Source organism: Pithys albifrons, chromosome 11 (assembly GCF_047495875.1).
Source record: "Pithys albifrons albifrons isolate INPA30051 chromosome 11, PitAlb_v1, whole genome shotgun sequence".
In the NCBI taxonomy this organism is placed as follows: domain Eukaryota; kingdom Metazoa; phylum Chordata; class Aves; order Passeriformes; family Thamnophilidae; genus Pithys; species Pithys albifrons.
In genome coordinates this window covers 26751267-26776762 of record NC_092468.1, presented here as the reverse complement: position 1 = coordinate 26776762, position 25496 = coordinate 26751267, and the positions used below count along the sequence as shown (strand labels likewise).

Sequence of the window (25496 nt, the reverse complement as noted above, 5' to 3'; positions counted from 1 at the left end):
ACTCTGTGACAGTCCAACTGACATATCATAAAATGGTGCTTCTCATCCTGCTGCAATCCAAGAATTTTTTCAGATTTGTGGATGTGTATCTTTATTAGCCCATAATGGCTCACCTTTGTATCAGCTAGTTTGTCTACTATTTCAATTACAGAACCATCTCATGATGTGTAAGAACTTGGACTATGAATATATTATTACTATTAACTGACTCATTATGTGTTTTCATGTCAATCTTTGCAAAGAAGTATTTTGTAGTATGAAGAACCATGTGTCATAAAAATGATGATCTAGAACTAAAGACAGATATCTGCCCATAAACTGAGCCCAGACTATGAAATGTCTCAACCACTTTAGTAAAATATTAACAGAGGCTGTGGGTTGTTATAGTAAAATGAGAGGCTGCGCTGAGCGCAATTTCATTTATAGATGTTCAGAAAACTGACATCACTGCAAGGACACATAAATAACCAGCACAGGGCATTTTGGATCAACTGCAGGAACACTGACAGTGGCATTCTACAGGCTCAGCCCCTCTAACAGCACAGCAGAAACTGGATTTTGCACACTGAGAAGCTCCTTTTTATAAAACAGTTCAGAGAACATCTGGGAGATTTTATTTTGCCTGCAATTTTGTTTGCAATTTCTTTAGAGAAGCATGTGCACGGGAGGTTGTGCCAAGTGCCTGGGAACCATTCTCATCCCCCTAGCTGTGCTCTGCACCCTCGCTAACATTTTGTTGTTTTTCCCTGGAGGAAAAGTTGTTCAAGAAAATACACACATTACAGATGAGGTCTGGTACTTTGGAGGGATCCTGGGATCTGGTATATTGGTAAGTACATGAATTCAAACATTCCTGCCTGTCCCCACTCCCAGCTATGACTTGCATTGCTCAGTCTTCTCAGTTCTGCAAATTCCTCTTTGATAAACAAATAAATTATAAGTTATCCAACAGTTTGGCAATAAGTAACTTCATCTAGTGATAAGAAAAAAAATACATAGAACTATTATATCTAAAAGAAGATGTAACTTGAATTCATCCCAATTCAAACTGTATTTCTGTTATTGGTAGATGATCTTCCCTGCCTTGGTATTTTTGGGCCTTCAGAACAATGATTGCTGTGGATGCTGTGGTAATCGGAGCTGTGGGAAGAGGTTTGCGGTAAGAGAAAGGAAACACGGCAAAAAAAGTAAAAGCTAAATTGTTATCAGTACAATATATGGATCTTCCTCTCACAGTCACTGTGAGACGTCAGATGCTGTCTCAAGCATGGGCCACACAGCCCTGCCATTTGTGAGTGCTGGAAGTGGAAATAGCAGCTGTAAAACCCGTATTATGCCTCTGATGTTGTGCCACAGTACCACAATGGTACTGCCTCATTACTTTTTGCTGTCACAAGAAACTCATAATTAGATAGTCCACAATTAAAACTAATGTCTGAAAGATGAGTGCTTTCTTGTTCTGCAGAACGTAACAGTTCTCTTTAGCCATTTTGTGTTGGCAGTTTTTAAAATTACTCTGGCGCTTGGGCATTACATTCCCAACTCACTGCAGACCCATAAAATTCAGAATTCAAGCAGGGCATTAGTTTTTGCATTATTTACTTACATATTACTATATATGAAAATGCTGTAATAGAAAGCCAGAAAAATAGAAAGCCAGACATACTTTTCAATCTATCCCAATTGCACTACCAGAGCTAACACTGGGAAGTACTTGTGAAGAGATAAAAGTATACTAATATGAAACCTGAAGGGAGACTTTGGAAGGAAAAATACAATTATTTGATTCAAATGTGACCAGGGTATCAAAGCTAACTTCTAAGGCGCACTGCAGATTTTTTAAAAATGCCTTAAGTGGTTCAAGACTTCAGTCTTGCTTGTAATCTCCTGAGAAAGACATCAGCTGAAGGGGAATGGGAGCCCAGACAGGAGGGCAGAGGGGAGCAGTGCCATCTGCTGCCAGTGCCTCCCTCTGCTCGGCAGGCACAGGGTGTCAGCACTGGTAAAGCTTTTACATACCAATGCAGGTATGTTACACACTCATTATGCAGTTCCAAACTGATATATTTTTGCTGTTCAGGAGCTATTTGACCGTCAACAGCTGAATTTAGGGTGCATTCCATTGTTTAGGAACAAAAATAACATTATTTTTCTCTTCATTAGATGTTCTCTTCTATAATATTTGCTGCAGTTGGAGTTGTGGGAGCTGGATACTGCTTTATTTTGTCAGCAGTAGCCCTAAACAAAGGCCCTAAATGTAACACTGGAATCAGCTGGATCTACCCTTTCCAGGATGGGTAAGACAAGGCAATCAGAAAAAACGAAAGATATGTGCATTTTAAGTTTGGGATATGATACAACTTCCAAATCCCTTGTATAAAAATGGGAATTAAACTGTTTGCTTAAAATACAGAAGCTCTTAGAAGTGCCAGCAACACACAGCAACACTGTAAAGAATAGCAAGTATAATCAGAACTACTGAGTTTCAAAGGACCCAATAAAGAGAAATGCACAGTCTCCTCCAAGGTTACTCTTGGGATGATAAGCAGTATACAGGGATAAATTCCACCTAGATGGATAGAAGTGATATGTTATGAGACCCATCCCAGTGTCCAGAGGGAATTGGCTGATGTAGTTGCCAAGCCACTCTCCATCATAGCTGAAAAGTCCTGGCAGTCAGGTGAAGCCCCAGGTGACGGGAAAAGAGGAAACATTGTCCCCATCTTTAAAAACGGTAGAAAGGAGGACCTTGGGAACTACTGACCTGTGCCTGGGGAGATCATGGAACAGACCCTCCTGGAAGCTCTGCTGTGGCATATGAAGGACAGGGAGATGATCCAGGATGGCCAACATGGCTTCACCAGGGCAAGTCCTGCCATAGCAATTCAGTGGCCTTGTATGATGGAGTGACTCCATCAGTGGACAAGGGAAGGGCTACAGATACCAGTTATCTTGAAATGGTCCCACACAACATCCTGCTCTGATTTGGAGAAAGATGGATTTGATGGGTGAACTGTTAGATGGAGATGACAGTGGTTGGATGGTCGCATTCAGAGGGTAGTGGTCAACACTTCAGAGTCCTGATAAACACTAATGACAAGTCCCTGCTGGGACCAGTGTTACTTAATATCTTCATTAATGACACAGATGAAGGGATAGAAGGCACTCTCAGCAAGATTGCAGATGACACCAAGCTGAGTGGTGCAGGTGCAGAGGCACCTGGACAAGCTAAGAAGTGGCCCATGGGAATCTCATGATCAAGTGTGAGGGGCTGCACCAGGTCAGGGCAACTCGCAGTATTAATCCAGGCTGGAGACGAACAGATTGAGAGCAGCCCTGGGAAGACTTGGGAGTGCTGGTGGCTGAGAGGCTGGACATGCCCTGGCGTGGGCACTGGGAGCCCAGAACCCCACCATGTGCTGGGCTGAGCCACAGCGTGAGCAGCAGGGAAGGGGAGGATTCTGCCCCTCTGTCCTGCTCAGGGGAGACCCCTCTGCAGTGCTGCCTCCAGCTATGGGGTCCTCAGCACAGGAGGGATGCTGACTTGGTGGTGCAAGTCCAGAGGAGGCACCAACACTATTAGAGGGATTGAGCACTTCTTCTGTAAGGAAAGACTGAGAAAATTGGGATTGTTCCCCCTGGGGAAGAGAAGGCTTTGTGAGGACTGAATTGTGGCCTTCCAGTATTTGAAGGGATGGAAGGGGGCTGAAGATGGAGAGGGACTTTTTATAAAAGCAGGTAGTGACAGGACAAGGGGGAATGGTTTCAAACTGAAAAAGAGTAGGTTTAGATCAGATACTAGGAGGAAGTCCTTCCCTATGAGGGTGATGAGGCCCTGGCACACATTGCCCAGAGAAACTGTGTCTGCCTCTGGAAGGGTTCAAGGCCAGGTTGGACAGGGCTTGGAGCAACCTGGTCTAGTGGAAGGTGTCCCTGTCCACAGCAAGGGAGTGGGATGAGATGACTAAAGTCCGTTCCAACCCAAACCATTCTGTGATTCTATGATTAGAATGAAATTTGATGGTATTCAAATAATTAGCATGTATGTGTCATTTTATCTTGGCTATGGCATTTGGAAGTTGCCTGTTCCTCCCACTTCTCAACCCAAACATGTTCCCTGTCATGTATATTTATCACTTAACCCCAGCAATCTCACTGCTCAGGCTGAAGTCAAGACAGCTCCAACAGAAAACAGGGTGCAACGTGCTACTGAGAGCAGGTGTGATCAGAACATCTCATCACCTCAGAACCTTTAATGCAGCCTGCCTCAGACAAGAGTGACCTAGCAGTGTTTCTTGCATAATACACCACAAAATTAGAGGGCATGTTAGAAAGAAAAAAAATAAGAAAACAAGAAGTATAAAGGTGTATGATATGCACTATTTGTTCGTGGGTCAGTGAGGACTGGAAACCAACTCCCTTTGTCTCATTCTGGGAGTCTTTGGGAAAATGTGCTCTGTTTCAAACATAGTTTTGGTTGCAGCCAAGAAATCACATGACAAGAATACAAACAAAATAGCATCAAGAATATGCACAGGAAATAAAGTGAGTGGTTAAGCAATTCACAATTAAATCAGAATGGGAAAGTAAAAATTACAGAAAACACTTTTACCTTTCCTTTTGATGAGGCAGGCAGAAGAGCAAAGGCTGCTCTTTTCAGCTCAGTGGGCAAGAGGCCACTTGTCTTGTAGCATTTGATGGTTTAGTTTTGATAATTCAGTTGATTTTGTTACAACTTGTTCCCAGTTGTTGCTTGGAGGTACTGGATTGCATGCCCGACCACCACTCCACCTCACCTCCACAAAACATGCTGTAAACAAGTAAAAGCAGCAAAAACACCCCTGGCAAAACACTGGCACAGATAACACCCAATTGGCACCTACCTGACTACAACCTTTTCTTCCCAGAACACCAAATCATTCAATTGGATAAAAAACTTGTCTCTGACTGCTCCCTTCTGATGCCTTGTGTTTTCAAATCAGTTGCTTCAATAGACCTAGAAACAAAATTGAAATCATGTTCCAGACACAAAGCACCAGTGTGGCAATGGAAATTCTTGCCAAAGTGAACAGAACCTCAGCCATGTCCCAGCATGGCAACCCCTCATCCGTGAGAGACCCTCCCTCTGCAAGCTAACCTTGTCTTCTTCCTGTTCTCCTGCAGGAACTACCTCACTGACCACACATTGTGGGACAAGTGTCGCTCACCTGAAAATATTGTCGTATGGCACCTGACCCTCTTCTCCTTGCTGCTGGTCATGAGTTTGATCCAGGGAGTGCTTTGTGGCATTCAGGTGGTGAATGGCCTGTTTGGAACCCTCTGTGGGGACTGCAAATGCTGTGGATGCTGTGGGGTGAGCAACTGATGGTTCTCTTATTTTGTGTACTGATCAGTTATATGCACATCTGACCAGCTCTCAGCCTGAAAAACTGAACTAGCCTTCATCCAGCACCATGGTCATGTTTCCTAAAGTAGAGCCAAAACCTACATCGCTGCCAGTGAGAAATGATAAAAACCTTTGAAAGTCACAGCAATAGCAGCCACTAAATTCCCTCCATGTTTTCATTCTTCCAGGGAGATGGAACTGTCTAAAGAATATGAATTTTGCAGACAAACCTCCTCACCTTCTGCAGCCCTCAACAGAGCAGTCCTGGGATGCACCAGCTCTGGCTAAGAAGATGAGAATAAAGGGCATCTCCCTTCACCGATGTTATGAAGCCCTGACTCTCCTTCTAGCCTTCCTGAAACCCCTCACCATGGAATAAAATCATTGAAATTCAACTATTGACATTGATATTTATTGTTGTAAAACACCTTCCATTTAAAAAGAGGGTATTCTCAGTCAAAATACAATTTTGGGTAACAATTTCTGTTTAGGTCAGTTAGGTAACTCATAACTCCTCGAGGCTTTCAATCTACACCTGAGTGCAAATGCTACTTATTAATCTTTTTTGCAGAAGTTCAATTCAGCTGTGTCTGGCACAATGCTATGAAAGACAATGGAGAGGATAAAGGCAAAAATACCTTTTCAAAAGAACTTTTAAAACTTTAAACGAAAAACCATTTCCCAAAGAAATCAAGAAGAAAATCAGAGGGATTTGGGACATTTGAGGGATTCAAATCAACTGCTTATTTACAAAATTTCCGGAAAAATATTTCAGAAAGCAGTTTGCCAGGCTGGATGTCTCACGGCTTCTCAGTATTTGCTGTATCTGTTCCCTAAAATTTTCCTTCTGAAATAATGATTGTGTGGCCTGTGCTTTCACAAAATGTATTTCATGTACTCTGTATCTACACTAGGGATATCTGAAGAACAGAGTACGTCAACGCACTGAAAGTTCTTGAGCAATATGCAGAAATGTTAAACAGCTCTATTTAGGTACTGAGAATTACATTAATTAAAGCAAGGTGGCCTCAGCTATACATTGTGCAAGATGCTAAATTATAAAAAACCTTCTTTACAAACAGCTGTCTGTCCCACCTGTTCTACTGCATTGTGCAGGAATTTGAGAGTGCCCTTTATATCACCACCCACTGTGCAACCATCTCACGTCTACTCTTTCATCTGTGGTGAGCAGCTGTCCTGCACCTCATCTCACATTTGTCTTGTTTTATTTATATGAAGCCTTTGGGGACATGGAATGTTTCTCATCAGCATTCAACAAATGCATGGGTAGCTGCATAGTGTACAACTTTGATAGATTAACAAACAGAGTACATAAATCTTTGTGAGACATGGGATAAGAAACAACACACGGCAAGCGACGATATCTAAAACCAAAACCAATGGGTGCTTCATGAGTTAGTGCTTCCAAGAGACACCCAGCTACATGGTGATTTCCTAACATGAGTAATATACAGTAGATACTGACACAAGGCACACACATTTCATCTTGTGATCCGGACTGCATTCACACCTTGGTCTTGAAATGTACTGAACAAGAGTAAACCAGCAGCTCAGCTGAACTTGCACTTTAAAGTGCCAACAACAGTGTTCCCCAGTCTCCTCAGTTATGGCTCATATGGCTGTCCCCTAGAATTTAATTTCAGCATCAGTTCTGCAGCAATTGGAGATTGCTCTGTGTTTTTACTGAGCAAAGTGACCAGTAAGATCAAGGAGAGGGATCAATCACAGATCCTTGTAACAGGGAATGAAGTAACAGGCCAGTGGTACTTCTGGGAGAGAAGTCACAGATAAAGACAGTGCAGGGCTAGGCAGGAATAGAAGGATGATGGCAAGAGAGAAACCACAAACAGCAATAACTGAAAGTGTTAAGACAGACCTCGGGAGCCCTGAGCAACTTGAACACCAGAGTCTGTTGTAGTGTGTACAAATTATCAACACACATACAAGATACAGAAGTAGATATCCTAGCAGCAGAAAGAGAGAATGTTAGTATTGTTTGTAAAATCTGAGGTGCCCATGCTAGCTGAAGCTTCATTATTCACCCATAAAAACTGGCTCCTGCGTAACTGGCTGATCAGGATATTCAGCACAGCAACTTTGACATTGTGTGGCACTGTTTCAACCAAGAGCTTACACAAAAGGAAACACAGTGGTTATTAAACAACTCAGATTACATGTGGAGTGTACACATGTGATTTTGAGCCCAGGCACTTTAACTTCCGCATGATAAAACTGGTGTCCCTGCACAGCTGAAGTATATACAGCTTAGTGTTCTCTTTACTGATCATCTTCAATAAATAGACTGCAACAAAAGGATGGATTAACCACAGCACAGCGTCACTTGTCAGGGAATGATGCACTATTTAACTGGTAACTCTTTGCAAAAGGTTCATTACTAAAATAGTGAAGTAACATGTAACAATGTAAAAAAACCAAAATTTGCTTAGCCCAGAAGGGATGTTTTCTAACATCATTCCAGTCTTCAAAGTTCGTCACCTGTTACTAGTTCAGCTGTAGCTTCCCCTCCATGGATTCTACATTACTCCTGGTATAACCAGCTGCAAGGCAAACAATGGCAAACCGTGGAGCAAGCCCAGCTGTCCAAGGGTGGGAAGGCTGACTTGTTCCATTACATGGATACGAGTGGGGTCTTTGCCGTAGAGAGGGGATACTATCACAGTGAGGAACCTGAGCAAGAACCCAGATAAAACACATCTGAACGTTTTTCTTGCCAGCTTACATTTTCATGGGACCAGGATGCACTGCTTTACTGTAATTGCAACATCTCTGCCAACACAATGGGACATTCTTACAGACATCTTTATGCGAAGCAGCAGCCCCTTTCTGTCACTGCTGGTTTGCTGCAGGACCCTGTGGGGAGATACCGGTGGCTGCTCCCACCTGTGGAGCCTAACGATCCAAACCGGGAAGAATCATTAGGCACTGATAATTACTCAATTTACTCATTAATTGTGCTAGTTAGAGTAAGTTATGGCATTATTTGGAAACAACTATGTGCAGGAGGCCTCACCAGTAAACGTCTCTCTCGATTTGGGCCGGAGGCACTTTGGCTCGGGCGGGACGAGGCCGAGGGCGCTCGGAGCCTCCCGGGCCCCGCGGTCGCTCCCGCGTCCGGCCGCGCTCAGGGCCGCCTTCTCCCCGCTCCCCGGCCCCGCCCCGGCCTCGCTCTTGCTGCCGGCCTGCCCCACTGCCCGGCCCGGCCGCGCTCCCCTGCCCTGGCCCCGCTCCTCCGGCCCGGCCCGGCCCCCCGGCAGCCGCAGCCGGGTCGCGCCGGACCGAACGGCCTGGAGAGCCGTGGGCGGGCTCCCCTGCCCGGCCTCGGCCACGGCCTCACCCGCCTGCTCCCTCACCCGCCCTGCTCCCTCACTCTCTCCCGCCTGCTCCCTCACTCTCTCCCGCCTGCTCCCTCACCCTCTCCCGCCTGCTCCCTCACCCGCCCTGCTCCCTCACCCGCCCTGCTCCCTCACCCGCCCTGCTCCCTCACCCGCCCTGCTCCCTCACCCTCTCCCGCCCTGCTCCCTCACCCGCCCTGCTCCCTCACCCGCCTGCTCCCTCACCCGCCCTGCTCCCTCTTCCTCACCCGCCCTGCTCCCTCACCCTCTCCCGCCCTGCTCCCTCACCCGACCTGCTCCCTCACCCGCCCTGCTCCCTCACCCGCCCTGCTCCCTCACCCTCTCCCGCCCTGCTCCCTCACCCGCCCTGCTCCCTCACCCGCCTGCTCCCTCACCCGCCCTGCTCCCTCTTCCTCACCCGCCTGCTCCCTCACCCGCCCTGCTCCCTCACCCTCTCCCTCACCCGCCCTGCTCCCTCTCCCTCACCCGCCCTGCTCCCTCACCCTCACCCGCCCTGCTCCCTCTCCCTCACCCGCCCTGCTCCCTCTCCCTCACCCGCCCTGCTCCCTCACCCTCTCCCGCCTGCTCCCTCACCCGCCCTGCTCCCTCTCCCTCTCCCTCACCCGCCCTGCTCCCTCTCCCTCACCCGCCCTGCTCCCTCTCCCTCACCCGCCCTGCTCCCTCTCCCTCACCCGCCCTGCTCCCTCTCCCTCACCCGCCCTGCTCCCGCTCCCTCACCCTCTCCCGCCTGCTCCCTCACCCGCCCTGCTCCCGCTCCCTCACCCTCTCCCGCCTGCTCCCTCACCCGCCCTGCTCCCTCTCCCTCTCCCTCACCCGCCCCGCTCCCTCTCCCTCACCCGCCCCGCTCCCTCTCCCTCACCCGCCCCGCTCCCTCTCCCTCACCCGCCCCGCTCCCTCTCCCTCACCCGCCCCGCTCCCTCTCCCTCACCCGCCTGCTCCGAAGCGAATTCTGTAAACAGCTGTTTACAAGGACTTGTGTTTTCTGAAGGGAAAAAAAAGCAAAAACAAAAAACCAAAGCCAACCCCACCCTAATACGAAGTCTTAATTTTTCCGGAAACTGCGTGTGACTCCAGTAACTGCGCTTTTAGGAGTCGTGAGGTACCTGGGGAGGAGGACACGAGCAGTGTTAACGGCTGAGGGAAGATGCAGCTTCTGGGACGCAGGTAAGAAGGTCTGTAAGTGCATTCCCGCAGTGCAAACACCGTCGCTGGCTGCCCCACGGACAGACGGACAGTCCCGTGGGCCGCGGTGCAGGCTCGGCCCGGCCCGGGCCGCAGGGACCGAGCGGGGGGAGCACCCGCCGAGCCAGAGCGGCTGGGACAGGGCTTTGGGACATCCCGCCCCAGGGAATTGTCCCCAGGGGTAGTTTTAGCGCAGCTCCCGCTCAAAAACACCCCGGAGCGAGAGCGAAGAGCGCGGGCAAGGACAGAAGCTCCCAGTCCTCGCAAGCTGACACCGCTGGGAACAAACTGAACGGCCTCGACAAACACATATCACTGTTTCTGCCAAAGGAGCTTGATTAGAACTCAGGAGCAAATAAACCATGAAATAGCAATCACATGTTTCCAAACACGGTCAGAAGCTCACACACCTCGTATTTATGTTTGACAAAGCTTATAGAGCTTTTTTATGTAAATGCAAGATACCATTAGACACATTCTAAAAATTACTTTCAGTAAATTATGGAAGAGAATGATTCAAGAAAAAAGTATTAAAATTGATTAATAGGTAACAGCTGAACTGGATCTTGAACCACCCACGTCACGTACCATGACAATAAAGACCAGACATTCAAACAAGCCCGAGATGTTCAGGTTTTCATGGCTTGTTCCTAAGAAAAAAACCGGGTATTTTCCTAACACAGAATTTAATAAACTTCATAGACTTAATGCACTTATGTAAGCCCTCAAAACAGAATTTAACAGTAAATGGACCAGGTGCTACTGATTCTGCTTAGAGATTAACAATATTAAACAAATCGTCAACCAGCACTTGTGTTGCTGGTGAATTATGAAGTACAAGGTGCCACTAAAAGCAACAAGTGATGGTGGCTCAGGGAGCATGTTGTAAGCATTCCAAGTAAAACTGGAACCACCACCAGGAGCCATAACAATTACTGATAAACTGAAACATAATGGTAAAAAACCCATTTGGACTTGCTAAGGACTAATATTTTTATTCAAGATTTATGCCCTTTTCCACATGTCTGCACGTTTATGCCACACAGTGTTCTACAGTTCCCTCCCTGAGAAGCATGTACTAAAAAACCACCCCCCCAAAAAAACCAATACCAAACCCAAACCATTAAAAAAATCAATATGCATCCAGAATCATTCAAGTTCATTTGTATTTGTTTTTCATGTACAAGATCAAAGAAATGATAAAAAAAAATCCGGAATCAAACCCTGGATTCTATAGTTTGATCTCATTGTTTTTGATACATACTATCTATTGCAAGGTACTAAATATTAAAACAAATGCTCACAAGTGTCATATAACAAAATGAAAAAAGTAAAATAGTTAAAGAACTAGCATGTGCATGGATGTATATATTAGGAAACAAGTTTATTTGAACACCCACCCACATTTTTCTGTAATTAAAATAGACATTTAAACCCTCCCCTTCCCCCAAACAGCCTTTGTTGTCAAAAAGTCAAACCCACTGTCTCCCCAAGTTACATTCTAACAGTATTACCAGAATACAAACTGTAATTAACAACGTCCCATTACTTCAGCATCGCCAAGACTTACACATGCCACCCTCAGGGATGGTCACAGCAAACTGTCCAGCTGGCTCACTGTTGTATTTGTACTACAAGTACACAGTGTACATTTAGTATAATAAATGTTTGAAACCTGAAACAGTGCAGTGAAATATTGTCAGCAATAGTTTCATACTACATATGCTTTGAATACTGAAAAGTTCTGCCACAACCCTGTTTAAAGCCAGAAACTTTTTAAAAAAGATTTTGTTGTTGCTACACTTCATCTGATACACCCTCTCCATTACAAAAATGAGAAGCTGCCAGCATAAAGAATCACTTTTAACTTAAGCATGATGTGCTTCGTGGATGAGTAAAGGTCTGACCTAAGACTCGCACCCTCCTGCTTCAGATCTGCTGCTGGTTTATTATGGAAGTAACATGGAAACACAGTTTATGACTGCTTTGCCACTATTAAGGTCTTTCCACCAAGACACTCAACCACCAGAAACACCAGTGAAAAAGGCATCAAGCTTGCAGATTCACAATTCTGGCAAATAACTGAACTGACTTCCCTGGAAAGCTGCCTCAGTTTTCCCCGTGCAAAGCGCAGCCTTCGGCTGACAACGAACGGGACCAGGTGGGCATGGCCCTCACAGCAGCCTGGAGCCCGGCCGGCTCAGAGTGTCTGTCACGGCAAACTGACACCTTCAGTGGTGCAGAACTGCTAGCAAATGAACAAACTGCGTCCTCTGAGCACAGCCTGTTGATGAGCATATCCCCTGATCACACCAGCACTCAGACCTGCAGCTGCTGCGGGTCCTTCCAGCACTGATGGCTCTTGGCTCCTCACACCCACCAAGCAGCGCCGGCAACCTGGCCCAGAGAGCTCCAATTCTGTACCAACACCAGTCATGGCACTACAGAACAAAGCCTTAGGACCATCTGCTTTTCATTTAGGCTGACAACCTGAAGAAACCCTTAAAAGCGAGAGATTAAGCCTAATTACAGTAATATTGGTCAGCCCTGCCCGGTCCCCTGTTTGTTGGAAAGAAATTTTGTGCTATCTCAAAAGTTAGCACTAGCAAAAATAATTTAAAAAAAAAACCACCAAGTAACAGCCCCTCCAAAAGAATAAAAGAAATGCAATGCCCATTCAGTAATTAAATTCTGCACAGACACAACTCTGCTGTTATATCCCTTTTTCTACTTAAAAAAAACCCAAACAAAACAACCAAAAATTTTTAAAGGCTACTTTTCCCTGTAAAATAAAACTTCACAACTGTAGGTCTTCACCTTCCATCGTTTTTTCCAAATGTCAGTATGTGTGCTTTTCATTTTCCATCCTGTGACACCACGTACACCCAGCAGTTCATCTCGGACAGGGCTGTTTATTTAGTGCTTCTGTTACGTTTTTCACTGAACACCAGAGGCCCGTTTGCTGTGTGTCCCTGTCTGGAGCCACCCTTCCCAGCAAGGATTTACATTTATTACCTCATCATGTGTCTTTCAAACCTACTCTTCCCACCACTTCATCTCTGACCTTTTCACCTACCTTTCCCCAGCCAGATGGAAAAAAGTCTTTAGTGATCAATATTCTGGCGCATCAGTAAGATCTTGTTAAGTGTTCTCAGACGTGGCAAACACACATTTACACTTAGTGCTACACCTCTTCTCTTTATATAGCCTGGATTAAGCTTAGAGAAAAGTTCTAATGCCTTTCGTAAACAGACCTATTTTTCAATATAAAAACATAAATTCATAGATTATAAATAAAATAATTGCAAAACATTTAAGAATTTTCAGGACTTCATTTGCATTTCAGGGGAACTGCAAGCTTAGTGTCCTTGATGCCTCCTCAGTCCCACAGCTCTGACAAGGGTTTGTAGGCTATACAATAGGTAGAAACACAGAGCACCCCTGTGCACCAACTACAGGGAGTGAAAACCATGAGAACGGAGCAGCTTCACCAGGCGAGTCCCAGTGCTGCTTCAGCAGTGCCCTGATACAGTTGCTGGTTTTTTCATCTATACAACTACATGTATTTTGACATTGTCAGATAAAAACATTACTGAAAACAGTATGAGCAAGGGCTTTTTCCCACTACATATGACAGTAACATGTTGTGCCACATTTTCCAGACCTGATTTTAAGAGTAATTTTGCACTTAAGATACTTGCCACAGATTTTATATATATAAAAAAAATTGTTTGTTCATGTGTTAAATTACAAAATTGTAGTGCTTAATATAATAAACATAAAAATCTAAGAAATTTTTAAATGCTTGTTTATAATACATTGCTCTGTTTTTAAACAGTCAGTACCAGCCTGGTTTATTTTGCAACAATATTTTAGTGTAGAAATGTTGCTAAACAATTCTGGTACTTTCAGATTGGAAGTATTTCTTTTCTGAAAACTATACAGTAATATACTGAAAAAGATAAACTGCTATAGTATTGTTTGTGCCTTTATAAATATATAATGACAGTTACTATGGCTGGTATGGATCAGATTTAATCTGTATTCCATACAGCACAGTTAGTTACTAAAAACTAAAAAAAAGAGGGGTTTAAGGCTTAAGTAAGTTGATTAAAAAAGCTTCTGATACGATTGTGATAAACATAGTAATAAAACTGCTCTCCTGGCCTGATGCTGTGCATGTTTTTTGAACCAAGTGACCTAGCAGTTAACTTTTCTGGTTCACAAAGGGTCTGTGCTGTCAGTCAATACCCAAGAGATCATCAGAGACAGGCACAAACATCAGCCACTTTCTGTCCTTCAAGTGAAACATTTCTGCCTGGTCTGAAAAGGTAAAGAAGTACACAGATGTCTCATGTAGTGTGCTTTTCTAAAAGAAATATATTGCCATATATGTATTTTATATATATAAAGTATGTATTTTATATTTAAATTATTATCAATCAAATCAAGGCAGAGATTAAACTGACCACAAAGGTGACGTAACAAAAGTCATTAAGGCAGTATGTTGACTCTCTTGAGGATTTTCAGATATTCTACTTCTGTCTCAAGAGGAGTAAGAAATGTGCATTGCACTGTAGGCTCAGTCAGCATTGCTTGATTACAGCCAGGTCAGGAAGGGCTCGTTTTTGTTGAGTACTGACTCCACGTCGTTGAGAATAGGGATCAAGTCTTCTGACTCCAGAGTCCCAAGATCAACATTTGTTCCTGGAAGACAGTCGAGGAAATCAGGGAAACGTGTTTGTTGTGGGTTTACGTTCATTGTTGTCTGTGGTATAGTTTCTCCTAGGAAAAGCAAAGAAGAACTTTTGAAATACCAAACTGTTCTTGTGGGTAACTTCAAGCAACAGAATTGACCTGAAATTCAGACTCCCCCTTTCCCACGAACACTTGTGAGCACTCCTATCCACCACAAACATTGCCTCAAAACTGTGTTTGGGTGCAGAGTGCATGTTCTTCTAAGAGTACATTTCACATTCCTTGCTTTGCTCTCAAAAACACAAAAGGCCCTTTTCAGCAGTGCCCAAAGCACCCAGCTCTGGCCTTCCACTTTGGAGGCAGGACAGTTCCAAGTTTGCTCCTTGATCTGCCCAGGGAGCAGCAAAGAAGCCTCATGTACGTGTCCATCCTGTTCTCTGCTCCAGGAGCAATGCTGTCCATGGGGAATAATTGAAAAACATGCTTTACAGCAATTTAAGTCTGTAATATTACTTTTTTTCCCATAAATTAATAATAAGAAGCATGGAAACCTTTAACAGAGAAACCTTTCACTCTGCATGATCTAGAACTTCTGATGACTTCAAAAGAAAGTTTAGGTGAGAAAGTGCTGAGAATTCCACTCTCTGGAAAAAAACTTGTTGATTTTCTAGTAATTTATTTCAGCATTTTAAACACCATGAGGACACTAATATAAAATAAACATATACCAAAACCTAATCTAGCTAAACACATTGTTTGAAGGCGAATCCAACTTTGCCACTGTAAGAGACTTACTAATGATTCTGATTTCCCAGAGTTATAAAATGCAGTGATTTGTACATGTAAGCCAAGACCAGCTTTTTACTGCCCTTACCTTGGACAATGGTATGAAAACAGAAATTAAGGCTCACATTTTCCAACTTTTACTTTTTTTGTTTAGTATCAGTCCAAGGTAAAAGGGCAGAGTCTGGACCTAAGTTAAAGTGGAGAACCTTGTGGGCACTAAGCACCTTTTGGGATTTCCTCCCACAGTCTCTGTTCTCTCGCATAGGAAAGCAGAGATTACTGTTCAGTTATGCAATTACAAAATGTTACTGTTTTAACACAAAGTTATTAATATGACTATACTTTAAGCTAAGTCAGAGTATTCTACCTGTATCCATCTCATCTACATTGCTGAGGAAATCTTCAGGTGTCGTGGGTACACTGTAGCATCCCAAGCCCAAGCCACTGTCCGTGCTCTGCTCCCTGGAATGGTATGGCCCACTATGAATTGAAACATGAAAAAGCCTCAGTAAAGATGCTCTCGTAGACACAGCACCTGAGCACAGTGTTGGAAGAAAGCACAGTAGGTTACATTTTAAAGTTTGATGCTAAGTCATTAAGCCTCATTCTCAACTGTTGGCCACTGATTAGCCAACATCATATTTGGGTCACATCAGCCCAAATAACTAAGCAATAGAAGTAAGGCAACTCTTAAATTTTGAAATATACATTTGTGTGTGTGTGTGTGTAGTGAGAGAGACAAAACCAGTTCTGACAGCCTAAAAAATTTATTAATACTTAGATAATATTCTACTTAGTCTTCTACATACCCCAACATTACAGTTAAAACCACCTGTTACAATTTATTCATTTTTCTAAGATTCCTTCTTGAAGCATAAACTGGAAGATTTTGGGTCAGCCATTCAGCCACATCCCTGTTTACAGTGAGTACCAAAGAAGATGATATGGGAAATACTTTAGAGGTACAGCTTCAACAGGCCAGAGAAGGCAAGAGAAGCAGTTGCCCAATGAAGAAGGAACTTGCCTGTTCAAGAAAGGGTCAGATCCATTATTTGTAATAGGCCTCATGTCCTGTGTCATGGCAGGGGTGTTCACAGCTGTATGAACTGAGACCATATTTTCTGAGTCCATAGGAAGTTGTCTGCATAGAGCAGCTTCCTGAAAAGGCAAATAAATACACGAGAAGGGTTATTACAACTGCTCAGAAGTCCTGCAGCCTTGTCACAAGTGACCATGTAACAGTTCTGAAGGATGTCACTGATGACTGTTTGTTTACAGTGATATGAAAAAAATCCAGATGCAGACAGACAGCATCTCTGACACCCACCTGTGCTGGCGTAAAGCCCCACAGAACCTCTGTCAGTTTTACCACATCTGGGAGCCAGTCCCATAGTTCAGCAACCATAAAGTACTTAACATCTTAGAAGAAAACCACTGGAACCAAGACTGTAACCCAATAATCTTTAGAACAAACCCTCTGCCTGATAATAAGCATTTGCCTCATGAGCTGCCTCATGGCTACTGTCTGCAGGATGACAAACAATCAGAGACAAGGAAAACTTTTTTTCATAACTCTTCCTGAAAGATAAAATTCTTCCAGCATTATCTCTGCAAAACATCCATGACATTGAACGGTGCAGAGTTCTATACAGGGGTTGTCTGGCTCCAGCAGGGTGTTAAAAAAAATAACTTAAAAAAGTAAAGCTGTATCCATTTTTAACCTAATTTCTCAAGTTATTTTTTTAAAATGAAATAAGCAAAATAAATATATCATTTAAATCCTGGTAGAAAACTTTACTCCACTGAATCAGTCATTTGTTCTCCCAAGTACAGAAAGAATTAACAACTAGTTGAGGCTAGAATAGGTATGGTGTTTTACAATGTTTTCAGCTGATTTTTATCATTGAGTAGGAGTGGTCTGGTCTCTTCATGAATAATGTAACAGTTATTCACTAGTAATGAACATATACTGGTGACCATTAATGTGGTCTTGATTAAAAAAATAAATAATGTAGCATTGATAATAAAAAAATCTATATATTTACCAATAAATTATTAATTTACATTAGATGTGTCAATATTTAGTAAATGTTAAGAACAAACAGTCTGAAGATTCTTAATAGTTTATGTATGATAGGTCGTATATGATTACATTTGTCAAGTGACAATTTTCTAATGGTGATGTTTCTATTTAGAATTTAATCAGCAGGAGTCTATGAAAATGTACAAACCTCAGAGAATGGGCAGGTGTCTTTTTTAACTGTCTACATGCAGATATTCTCAATACTTTTTTAAAATATAAGAATAACAACTGCTGCCACACAAAATTTAGACAGGCCTTCCAAAGCAAAGCACTTGTGAGCTGAGAAGCCTTTAGCACCCTAAAGAACGACTCACACTCCCATTTACAAAATCAAAGGTCTGGTCTCTTTGTTGCAAGAAACACAACATTTATTATAAAGTTACTTGATCTGCTCTCTTGGGAAATAGCTGCCACCTCCCGTGTGCTTATTTCAACATACTGTGTGTCGCTTGTAAGATTAACTCCATGGATACTTCATCCTGTGAACAACAGGTCCTGCACACTGGAGTCAGGGTTCGGCTGGGGGAGCAGCCAGAGCACTGGCTTCACCACATGTGACACACGTTCCTCCCCTACTGCAGGTCATTTGTTCAGAAGTCACACTGCACTTTTAGCACTGCTACAGATGTCAGATCCCTTTGCCTCTTTGTTACAGCAATGGCCAGTAGTGAAGGACCAACTCCACAGTGCCCAAAGCTCTATGATAGACTGCTATGTCCTGTTCTCTATTCTAAGCATGACTACAAGGTTTTTAAGAAGAGTATTTGTGAATCTACTATCCTAGGTTGAAAAACGTCTGTCAAACAGCACCAGAGGCTTCCCACACCCTGTGGGCAGCCATGTTATTACAGCCTCAGCCAGACTACTGAGCTCTCAGCCTTTGAATGCAGGAAGGTCCCTCCCCTTTGGCCAGAAGAGACAATTTCTGGCATTAGTTGAGAAAGGGCCAAATGCCCTTAATGGTTTGCGTGGCACAATGCCACATGCTATTTTAAAATCTCAAAGAGGACTTTCAAAATAAATAACAAAATAAAATACACTAAAAACCTCATGGTATTCTGGTATCACAAAGCCATGTCAAAAAGCTCCATCAGCAGTTAACTGCAAATCTCTTAAAAAGCATCAGAGCATTGCAGTGAGTTGAACGATTCAAAGCCTCTGAACACAGTTCTGATGTAAACCCCTTTCTAGGTGTATGCCAGACAAATGCAGAAATTCATTGTCACATTTCCTGGAACCCTCCTGGCAGAACTGATCTGAGCTCCATCCTTAGTTGCCAAACCCTCGTTTCCAGCTGGAGGAGACAAGTGAGAGCATTTTTATAGTGAGTTTACGTTGCTGGTCACTGCAATTCCTCTTCTGCCAGCCCTCATACTTAGGGCAGAAAGCGAGAGGTGCAGACCTTGCCTGTGCCACCAGGAAATCAGACCCTGTGCCAGCCTGTGCAGGGAAAGGAATACAGAGGGGCAGTTTTGTCTTGAGGCTGTAGCAGGCCAATAAGGCTCTACTTTGCAAGGACAAAAAAAGCAATAAATGTTTCTCTGCATTTCCCCCACTGCTTCTTCAACTTCTCTGAGCCCCTGTAACTTTCTGTGGATGCATTTAGGCAATAGGACCTCCTGGATCAGAAAGGAGCATCTGAAAGCATTGGAACTACTGGTACCCTTCCAACATGGCACAGGGTGGCCCTCGTGCACACAGAGAAGTGCCGGGGCACCTTCCCTGCCCGACCTTTCACAGATTGCTGACATCACCTCTACTGACTTCCACTGCCAAGAAGCTCTTAAGTAGCAATTAGATTCTCCCTCTTCCTTGGGAAAGCTGACAAAAACAAATGAGTATGAAAGAACATTAACTCTTCATAGAATGACAGAGTCAGTATGGAAATCTTTAAATAGAAAAGCTGTCATATTGGTTTTCTGAAATGCTGCCCTTCTTGCATGTACTTCATCTAGAATTCTAGGGTTTTACCAACTAACTACATGAAGAGGAGGACAAAGAAGGAAACAAAGGCCCTAAGCCAAGACCTCCTGGAGCCATGTCCTCCTCCCGGCTGGGTGTGTTGCTCCACCCCAGCAGCTGCTGCCAGGAATAGCTGTGGGCAGCCAGCAGCTGCTGCTGGGCTGAAATGCTTGTGACCCTCCAAAGAATCCCTCCCTTCTCACTCAAACGCTCTGCACCTCCTCACAGCTGCTGGCAGCAGAGTACACACTTAGTCAGCATTTTCCCCTTACATAGGTTACCCTGGAAAAGCAAAAACAGCAGTGGAGGGTCAGAGCAGGACTAACTGTACTTGGACACTGATGACTCCAGAGGGGTTCATCACATCCTTCTCAGCTGCCAGGATTCAGGATGCTTGTGTTACTGGCAGCAAGTTCACAGCATTCTGTTAAGAAGGATGGATTTTGCATCTTGATTTCCTTCCTAAGAGCTCTACACCAGTTCTGAAAACTTTAGTAATGCAAAGTGATACTGTGCTGCTTCATGCAATGTGGAGCTCCAACAGACACCACAGTGGGTAAGTTGGAGGCTTGACTGAGCACAGCACAGCTGCAAAGTGCTGTGCATGTATCAAAGTCAGCAAAGCAGGGCAAACAGCCCTTGTGCCAATGCTGCAACTGTTTTGAAGCTTAATTTGCTCGTCCTGAAGCAAGAACAGAGCCAAAGACAGTAAAAATAGCTAAACATGTTGTTAGCATGATGACAGTGATGACTAAGCTCATACCACATCCATAACAGATTAAATATAGTTGTTAAAATTTTATTTTCTTTAGGCAGTATAAAGGAAGTTACATATCTATTTTGTACAATGTGATAGATAGAGCTGAGACTTGAGAAATAGAACAAAATATCCACAAATAACCAACTCTGAAAAGTCTTCAGATCAGAGGTATTCATCCAAGACATGAATGTGACTTTATTTAAACTCAACGGCAAAGGGTGTAAATTAAGAGAGTTGGGAACAGAACAACTCTGCGTGTTCTGCCTTTATCTTCAGCGAAGCATGAACATGGTTTCCTATGCAAACCAAGCTAAACTGCCAGTCAGTCAGTGATAGTTGCTTTAGTTGCTCATAATCAGATGCAGAACAGAATTTGGTTCTTACACAACTATTAGAGCCAGTAAGAAAGACTCTGGCTCTGTAACTTCTGACTGATGACCATTCTGTGCTATGTTCAGTGCTATTTTAGAGAAAAAAATGAAATTATCTATTTATATTAGCTTTTTGGTTATCCTTAACTAAAACCATGGTTAATCTTGACATGAAGTAACAGAGCTACTAACTTGGTACTTGGTAAAAATCTGGATGCATTGAACTGAAAGTTCTTGAACAAAGTAAGAGTAGCCTTGGCCTTACCTGTCGCAGTAACTCCTCCTGACGCATCCGAATCCGCTCCCTCTCCATCTGGATCCTCTGGAGCCTCAGCTGCTGCTGCTGCTGCTGCTGCTGCTGCTGCTGCGTGGTCAGAGTGCCTGGCAGTGCCAGTAGCACGGGGGGCTGTGCGGGGCGGCTCTGCTGCGGCACGGCCGAGCTGGGGGGCAGCGGCACCACTGCAGGAGACACGACAGCTCAGCCAGCTGGGGCAACAGGCACTGCCACACGTGTTCACTCACAGGGCACCATGCACTGCCACTCACAGGGCACCACGCACTGCCACACGTGTTCACTCACAGGGCACCACGCACTGCCACACGTGTTCACTCACAGGGCACCACACAATGCCACTCATAGGGCACCATGCACTGCCACACGTGTTCACTCACAGGGCACCATGCACTGCCACACGTGTTCACTCACAGGGCACCACGCACTGCCACACGTGTTCACTCACAGGGCACCACGCGATGCCACACGTGTTCACTCACAGGGCACCACGCACTGCCACACGTGTTCACTCACAGGGCACCACGCAATGCCACACGTGTTCACTCACAGGGCACCACGCGATGCCACACGTGTTCACTCACAGGGCACCACACACTGCTACACGTGTTCACTCACAGGGCACCACGCGATGCCACACGTGTTCACTCACAGGGCACCACGCACTGCCACACGTGTTCACTCACAGGGCACCACGCGATGCCACACGTGTTCACTCACAGGGCACCACGCAATGCCACACGTGTTCACTCACAGGGCACCACGCACTGCCACTCACAGGGCACCATGCACTGCCACACATGTTCACTCACAGGGCACCACGCAATGCCACTCACAGGGCACCACGCGATGCCACTCACAGGGCACCACGCACTGCCACACGTGTTCACTCACAGGGCACCACGCACTGCCACACGTGTTCACTCACAGGGCACCACGCGATGCCACACGTGTTCACTCACAGGGCACCATGCACTGCCACACGTGTTCACTCACAGGGCACCACGCGATGCCACACGTGTTCACTCACAGGGCACCACGCGATGCCACACGTGTTCACTCACAGGGCACCACGCACTGCCACACGTGTTCACTCACAGGGCACCACGCACTGCCACACGTGTTCACTCACAGGGCACCACACACTGCCACACGTGTTCACTCACAGGGCACCACGCAATGCCACACGTGTTCACTCACAGGGCACCATGCACTGCCACATGTGCTCACTCACAGGGCACCCGCAATGCCACTCACAGGGCACCATGCACTGCCACACGTGTTCACTCACAGGGCACCATGCACTGCCACATGTGCTCACTCACAGGGCACCACGCAATGCCACTCACAGGGCACCACGCACTGCCACACGTGTTCACTCACAGGGCACCACGCAATGCCACTCACAGGGCACCACGCGATGCCACACGTGTTCACTCACAGGGCACCACGCACTGCCACACGTGTTCACTCACAGGGCACCACGCACTGCCACACGTGTTCACTCACAGGGCACCACGCACTGCCACACGTGTTCACTCACAGGGCACCACGCGATGCCACATGTGCTCACTCACAGGGCACCCGCAATGCCACTCACAGGGCACCACGCACTGCCACATGTGCTCACTCACAGGGCACCACGCACTGCCACATGTGCTCACTCACAGCAGAGTTACCACAATTACTGTGATGGCACGGGGGCATCAGTCTCTGTGCTGTGCTCTCCAGAACACCTGGTTCTGGAAGCATGTTGCTAAGATGGTTTGGATTTGCCTGCATGCTTCCCACAAGGTCCTGAAGGATTTATTCTGTGAGCTTTGCACTACCTACAGGTTATAAAGCTACCCTTAGACCCAGACTGGTCCTAGAGATAGTCCAGGACTAATCCACACTTGGTCCATACAGCTAGGCCTGATCTGCCTCAGTAATAAATCTAACTTGGGTCCTGAAAAACCATACAGTTAAATTTTTGAAAATTCAGTGTATTTTACTTCTGGCTTATCTGGAGGATATCAATGCTGGATGCTATTCTTAGCAGCATAAACAGGAAGAAATTTGTCTTGTTTAAGTCAGGAGTCTGCACAGATTGCTTAATATCAGCAGTGCTGGGCTTGTCGGTGCAATTGCAGACTTCTTCCCTGGAAATGCCTTGATACCAACAAACACTACGTTTACACAAAACTATGAGGTGCCCAAGGGTTTTGTGGCACCAAAAAATTTAAGGTGGTTCTGTTCCTTACAGTCTTTAACTGTTGTGTACAGTCTGAACATTTTCACCACTACCTTCTTGTGGTCACCAGGCAGCATTCTCAGTCAGCCTGTCCCTTTGTGAACTCCCAGCGCCTTTAACTGGAGACAATGTGCTTGTTCAGGATGACTGGCTGTTACTGTTTTCTTAATTCTTCTGGATGTTTCAGTTAGATTCTTCCAGGTGCTTAAAGACATTTCAGTATTAGTTTACTATGAGAAACAATATTTCCTGAGAGCCACAGAGTTCCTTTCTGTGGATATTTCTTGTCTTCATGTGAATAAGACCAACTATAAACTACTGTCTGCTCCATCTGTATTACTTTGGGGGATTATTCACAGTAATATTATCCCATTAATTTTTATACACTTTTCCCAGTGAGGCAATAAAATCTTTCAACCGTTTTGTCTCCTTTATGTTCTGTGGTCAGTTCTTTGTACAGAGTGAGACCTTGTGCTGATTCTGTGTTGGCAGAGCACGGTCCACTGCAGTGGTGGAGTTCCCATCTCTGAAGGGATTTAAAAGATGTGGCACCTGGGGACTTGGGTTAGTGCTGGGTTAATGGTTGGACTCAGTCTTGGAGGGCTTTTCCCATCCAAATGATTTGATCTTCACACAATTTCACACACAACACTAGAGGTAATGTCAGGTACGTTTTGTTCTGCAATGCCATCTACTTGGGCAAAACCAAAACCAGGCATTCAGGTAGAACCTCAGTCTCTTCAAAAGAAGTGTGGCAAAGTACGATGACATAGTTGTTGTTACAGGACCAAGACTTCTCACTGCTGTAGCTTTTTCCAAACAACAAAAAAAAACTTGGACTAAACTCAGTTGTTTCGCTTAAGGATAGAGCTACAATTATATGCATAAGAGAAACAGAAAACTACAGTACCTGGAATCTTTGTAAGCATGCTTGATATGTGTGATATTGTTTGGATTTCAAATAATAGCAAATATTTAAATACACTCGTTGCAATAAAAACAATGGGAAAATTACTCTTGTGGTATATATGTATGCTTAGTTTGTGAAAAACCTTCTACCCAAGTGCTTCTCCTGGAACTGCTCCACTCAACCAGAGCTGACACTTGACACTGAAAGTTCGGTGACACTGGTTTGGAAAACAGCTGACAACTCTTTTGTCACTAAGGGTTTGAACAAGCCCAATGACAGGAAAGTCTCTAGTCAGCTCCATTTAGCAACTTAACAAATGATGCCATTCTACAAATCTCTTTTCCTTATGATACAATCATATGGCACATCTGTTGTGCTATTTATACAGTTTTAGTAATGCCTGCATTCATTTATTTTGCAGTTCTGAATTTGTATTTGAATGCTGTGAGGAACATAATGGGGTTTGGGTTAAAAATCAACCCCTGCTGCTCTCAGGGCAGCCACACTGCCCAGCACAGCCCCTGCTCTGAGCACTGACACTGTCACCCTGAGCAGGGACCCAAAGCTGCTCCCAGCCACAGTCTGGGCAGCCTTGGCACCTGGGGCTCCTTTTGAGAGGTCAGGAGGTAACTAAGGAAAAACAACTGGCCTTCGATTCACCAGGCAGGGTCTGGCACTCCAGTGTAACATTTCTAAGGTTCTGCAGAGAAAAAAATATAAAAAAGCTCAAATCTGCCACTCTGTGGTAAAGGAGGTTGGCTTCAACATAAGAGATGAAATGTATTCATCGTTCCAGCAGACAAGGAGTGCGGCCTTGAATTGAGTTCTCTGGGGGAAAACCAACTTTATTTTGCAAAATTAAGTAAGTAATTTCAATAAACAGCCATTATACAATTATCCAGCCCAAATAATAGTAAAAAATATGGAACTAAGCTCCAAACCTGGACTATGTGGCCACACCTTCATTGCAGACCATGAACTGTTTAGTTCACATCTCAAGATAGACCTATGTAATTTTGTTTTTCCAGTTAGATGAATAATTAAAAAATTCTTCTATTGCTTTTGTTTGATTTTAAATTAATATTGATATTCTATTGAATTAGGTTTTCTGACACTGCAGGAGATGTTTCTTTTGATGACTCTGCTGGATATAGACTAAGCAAGTATTATTTTGTGGGCAAGGGATTCTTAAAGTTGCAGAAACCAAAACATGCAAGTGTGAACGTATCTGACATATACATTGAACTGATTGTTCCAGCTTCTGTTACTCTAGTGACAGAAGTGTCTGATGTAACTGGGGATCCTTCTGCTCTGTTTATGGGCAGCCCAGAGCTGAATTCAGATAAACTGTCCAGTGCCAGGTGTCACACAACACAGTCTGATGAAAAACAAATGTCTGCAGAGGTTCAAAATAAAAAGAAAAAAGAAGAACGAACCC

The 25496-nt window shown here is 44.6% G+C and overlaps 2 protein-coding genes across 2 annotated transcripts in view; one reads left to right on the top strand and one right to left on the bottom strand.

Moving 5' to 3' along the window:
• The first annotated feature begins 427 nt into the window (after positions 1-427).
• Positions 428-5781, top strand: TM4SF4 (transmembrane 4 L six family member 4). The gene is made up of 5 exons (XM_071566341.1): positions 428-829; positions 1070-1159; positions 2164-2297; positions 5164-5353; positions 5575-5781. The coding sequence occupies exons 1-5, from the start codon at positions 656-658 to the stop codon at positions 5590-5592; spliced, it is 606 nt and encodes a 201-aa protein (XP_071422442.1). The 5' UTR covers positions 428-655; the 3' UTR covers positions 5593-5781.
• A 5330-nt stretch (positions 5782-11111) lies between these two features.
• The window catches only part of WWTR1 (WW domain containing transcription regulator 1), a 46355-nt gene continuing 31970 nt past the window's right edge, over positions 11112-25496 (bottom strand). The window contains exons 3-6 of the mRNA XM_071566337.1: positions 20889-21082; positions 16472-16605; positions 15815-15927; positions 11112-14748 (exon numbers count right to left, since the gene is read on the bottom strand). Coding sequence (XP_071422438.1) covers positions 14564-14748; positions 15815-15927; positions 16472-16605; positions 20889-21082 — 626 coding nt within the window. The 3' untranslated portion in view covers positions 11112-14563. The remainder of the gene's footprint in view (positions 14749-15814; positions 15928-16471; positions 16606-20888; positions 21083-25496) is intronic.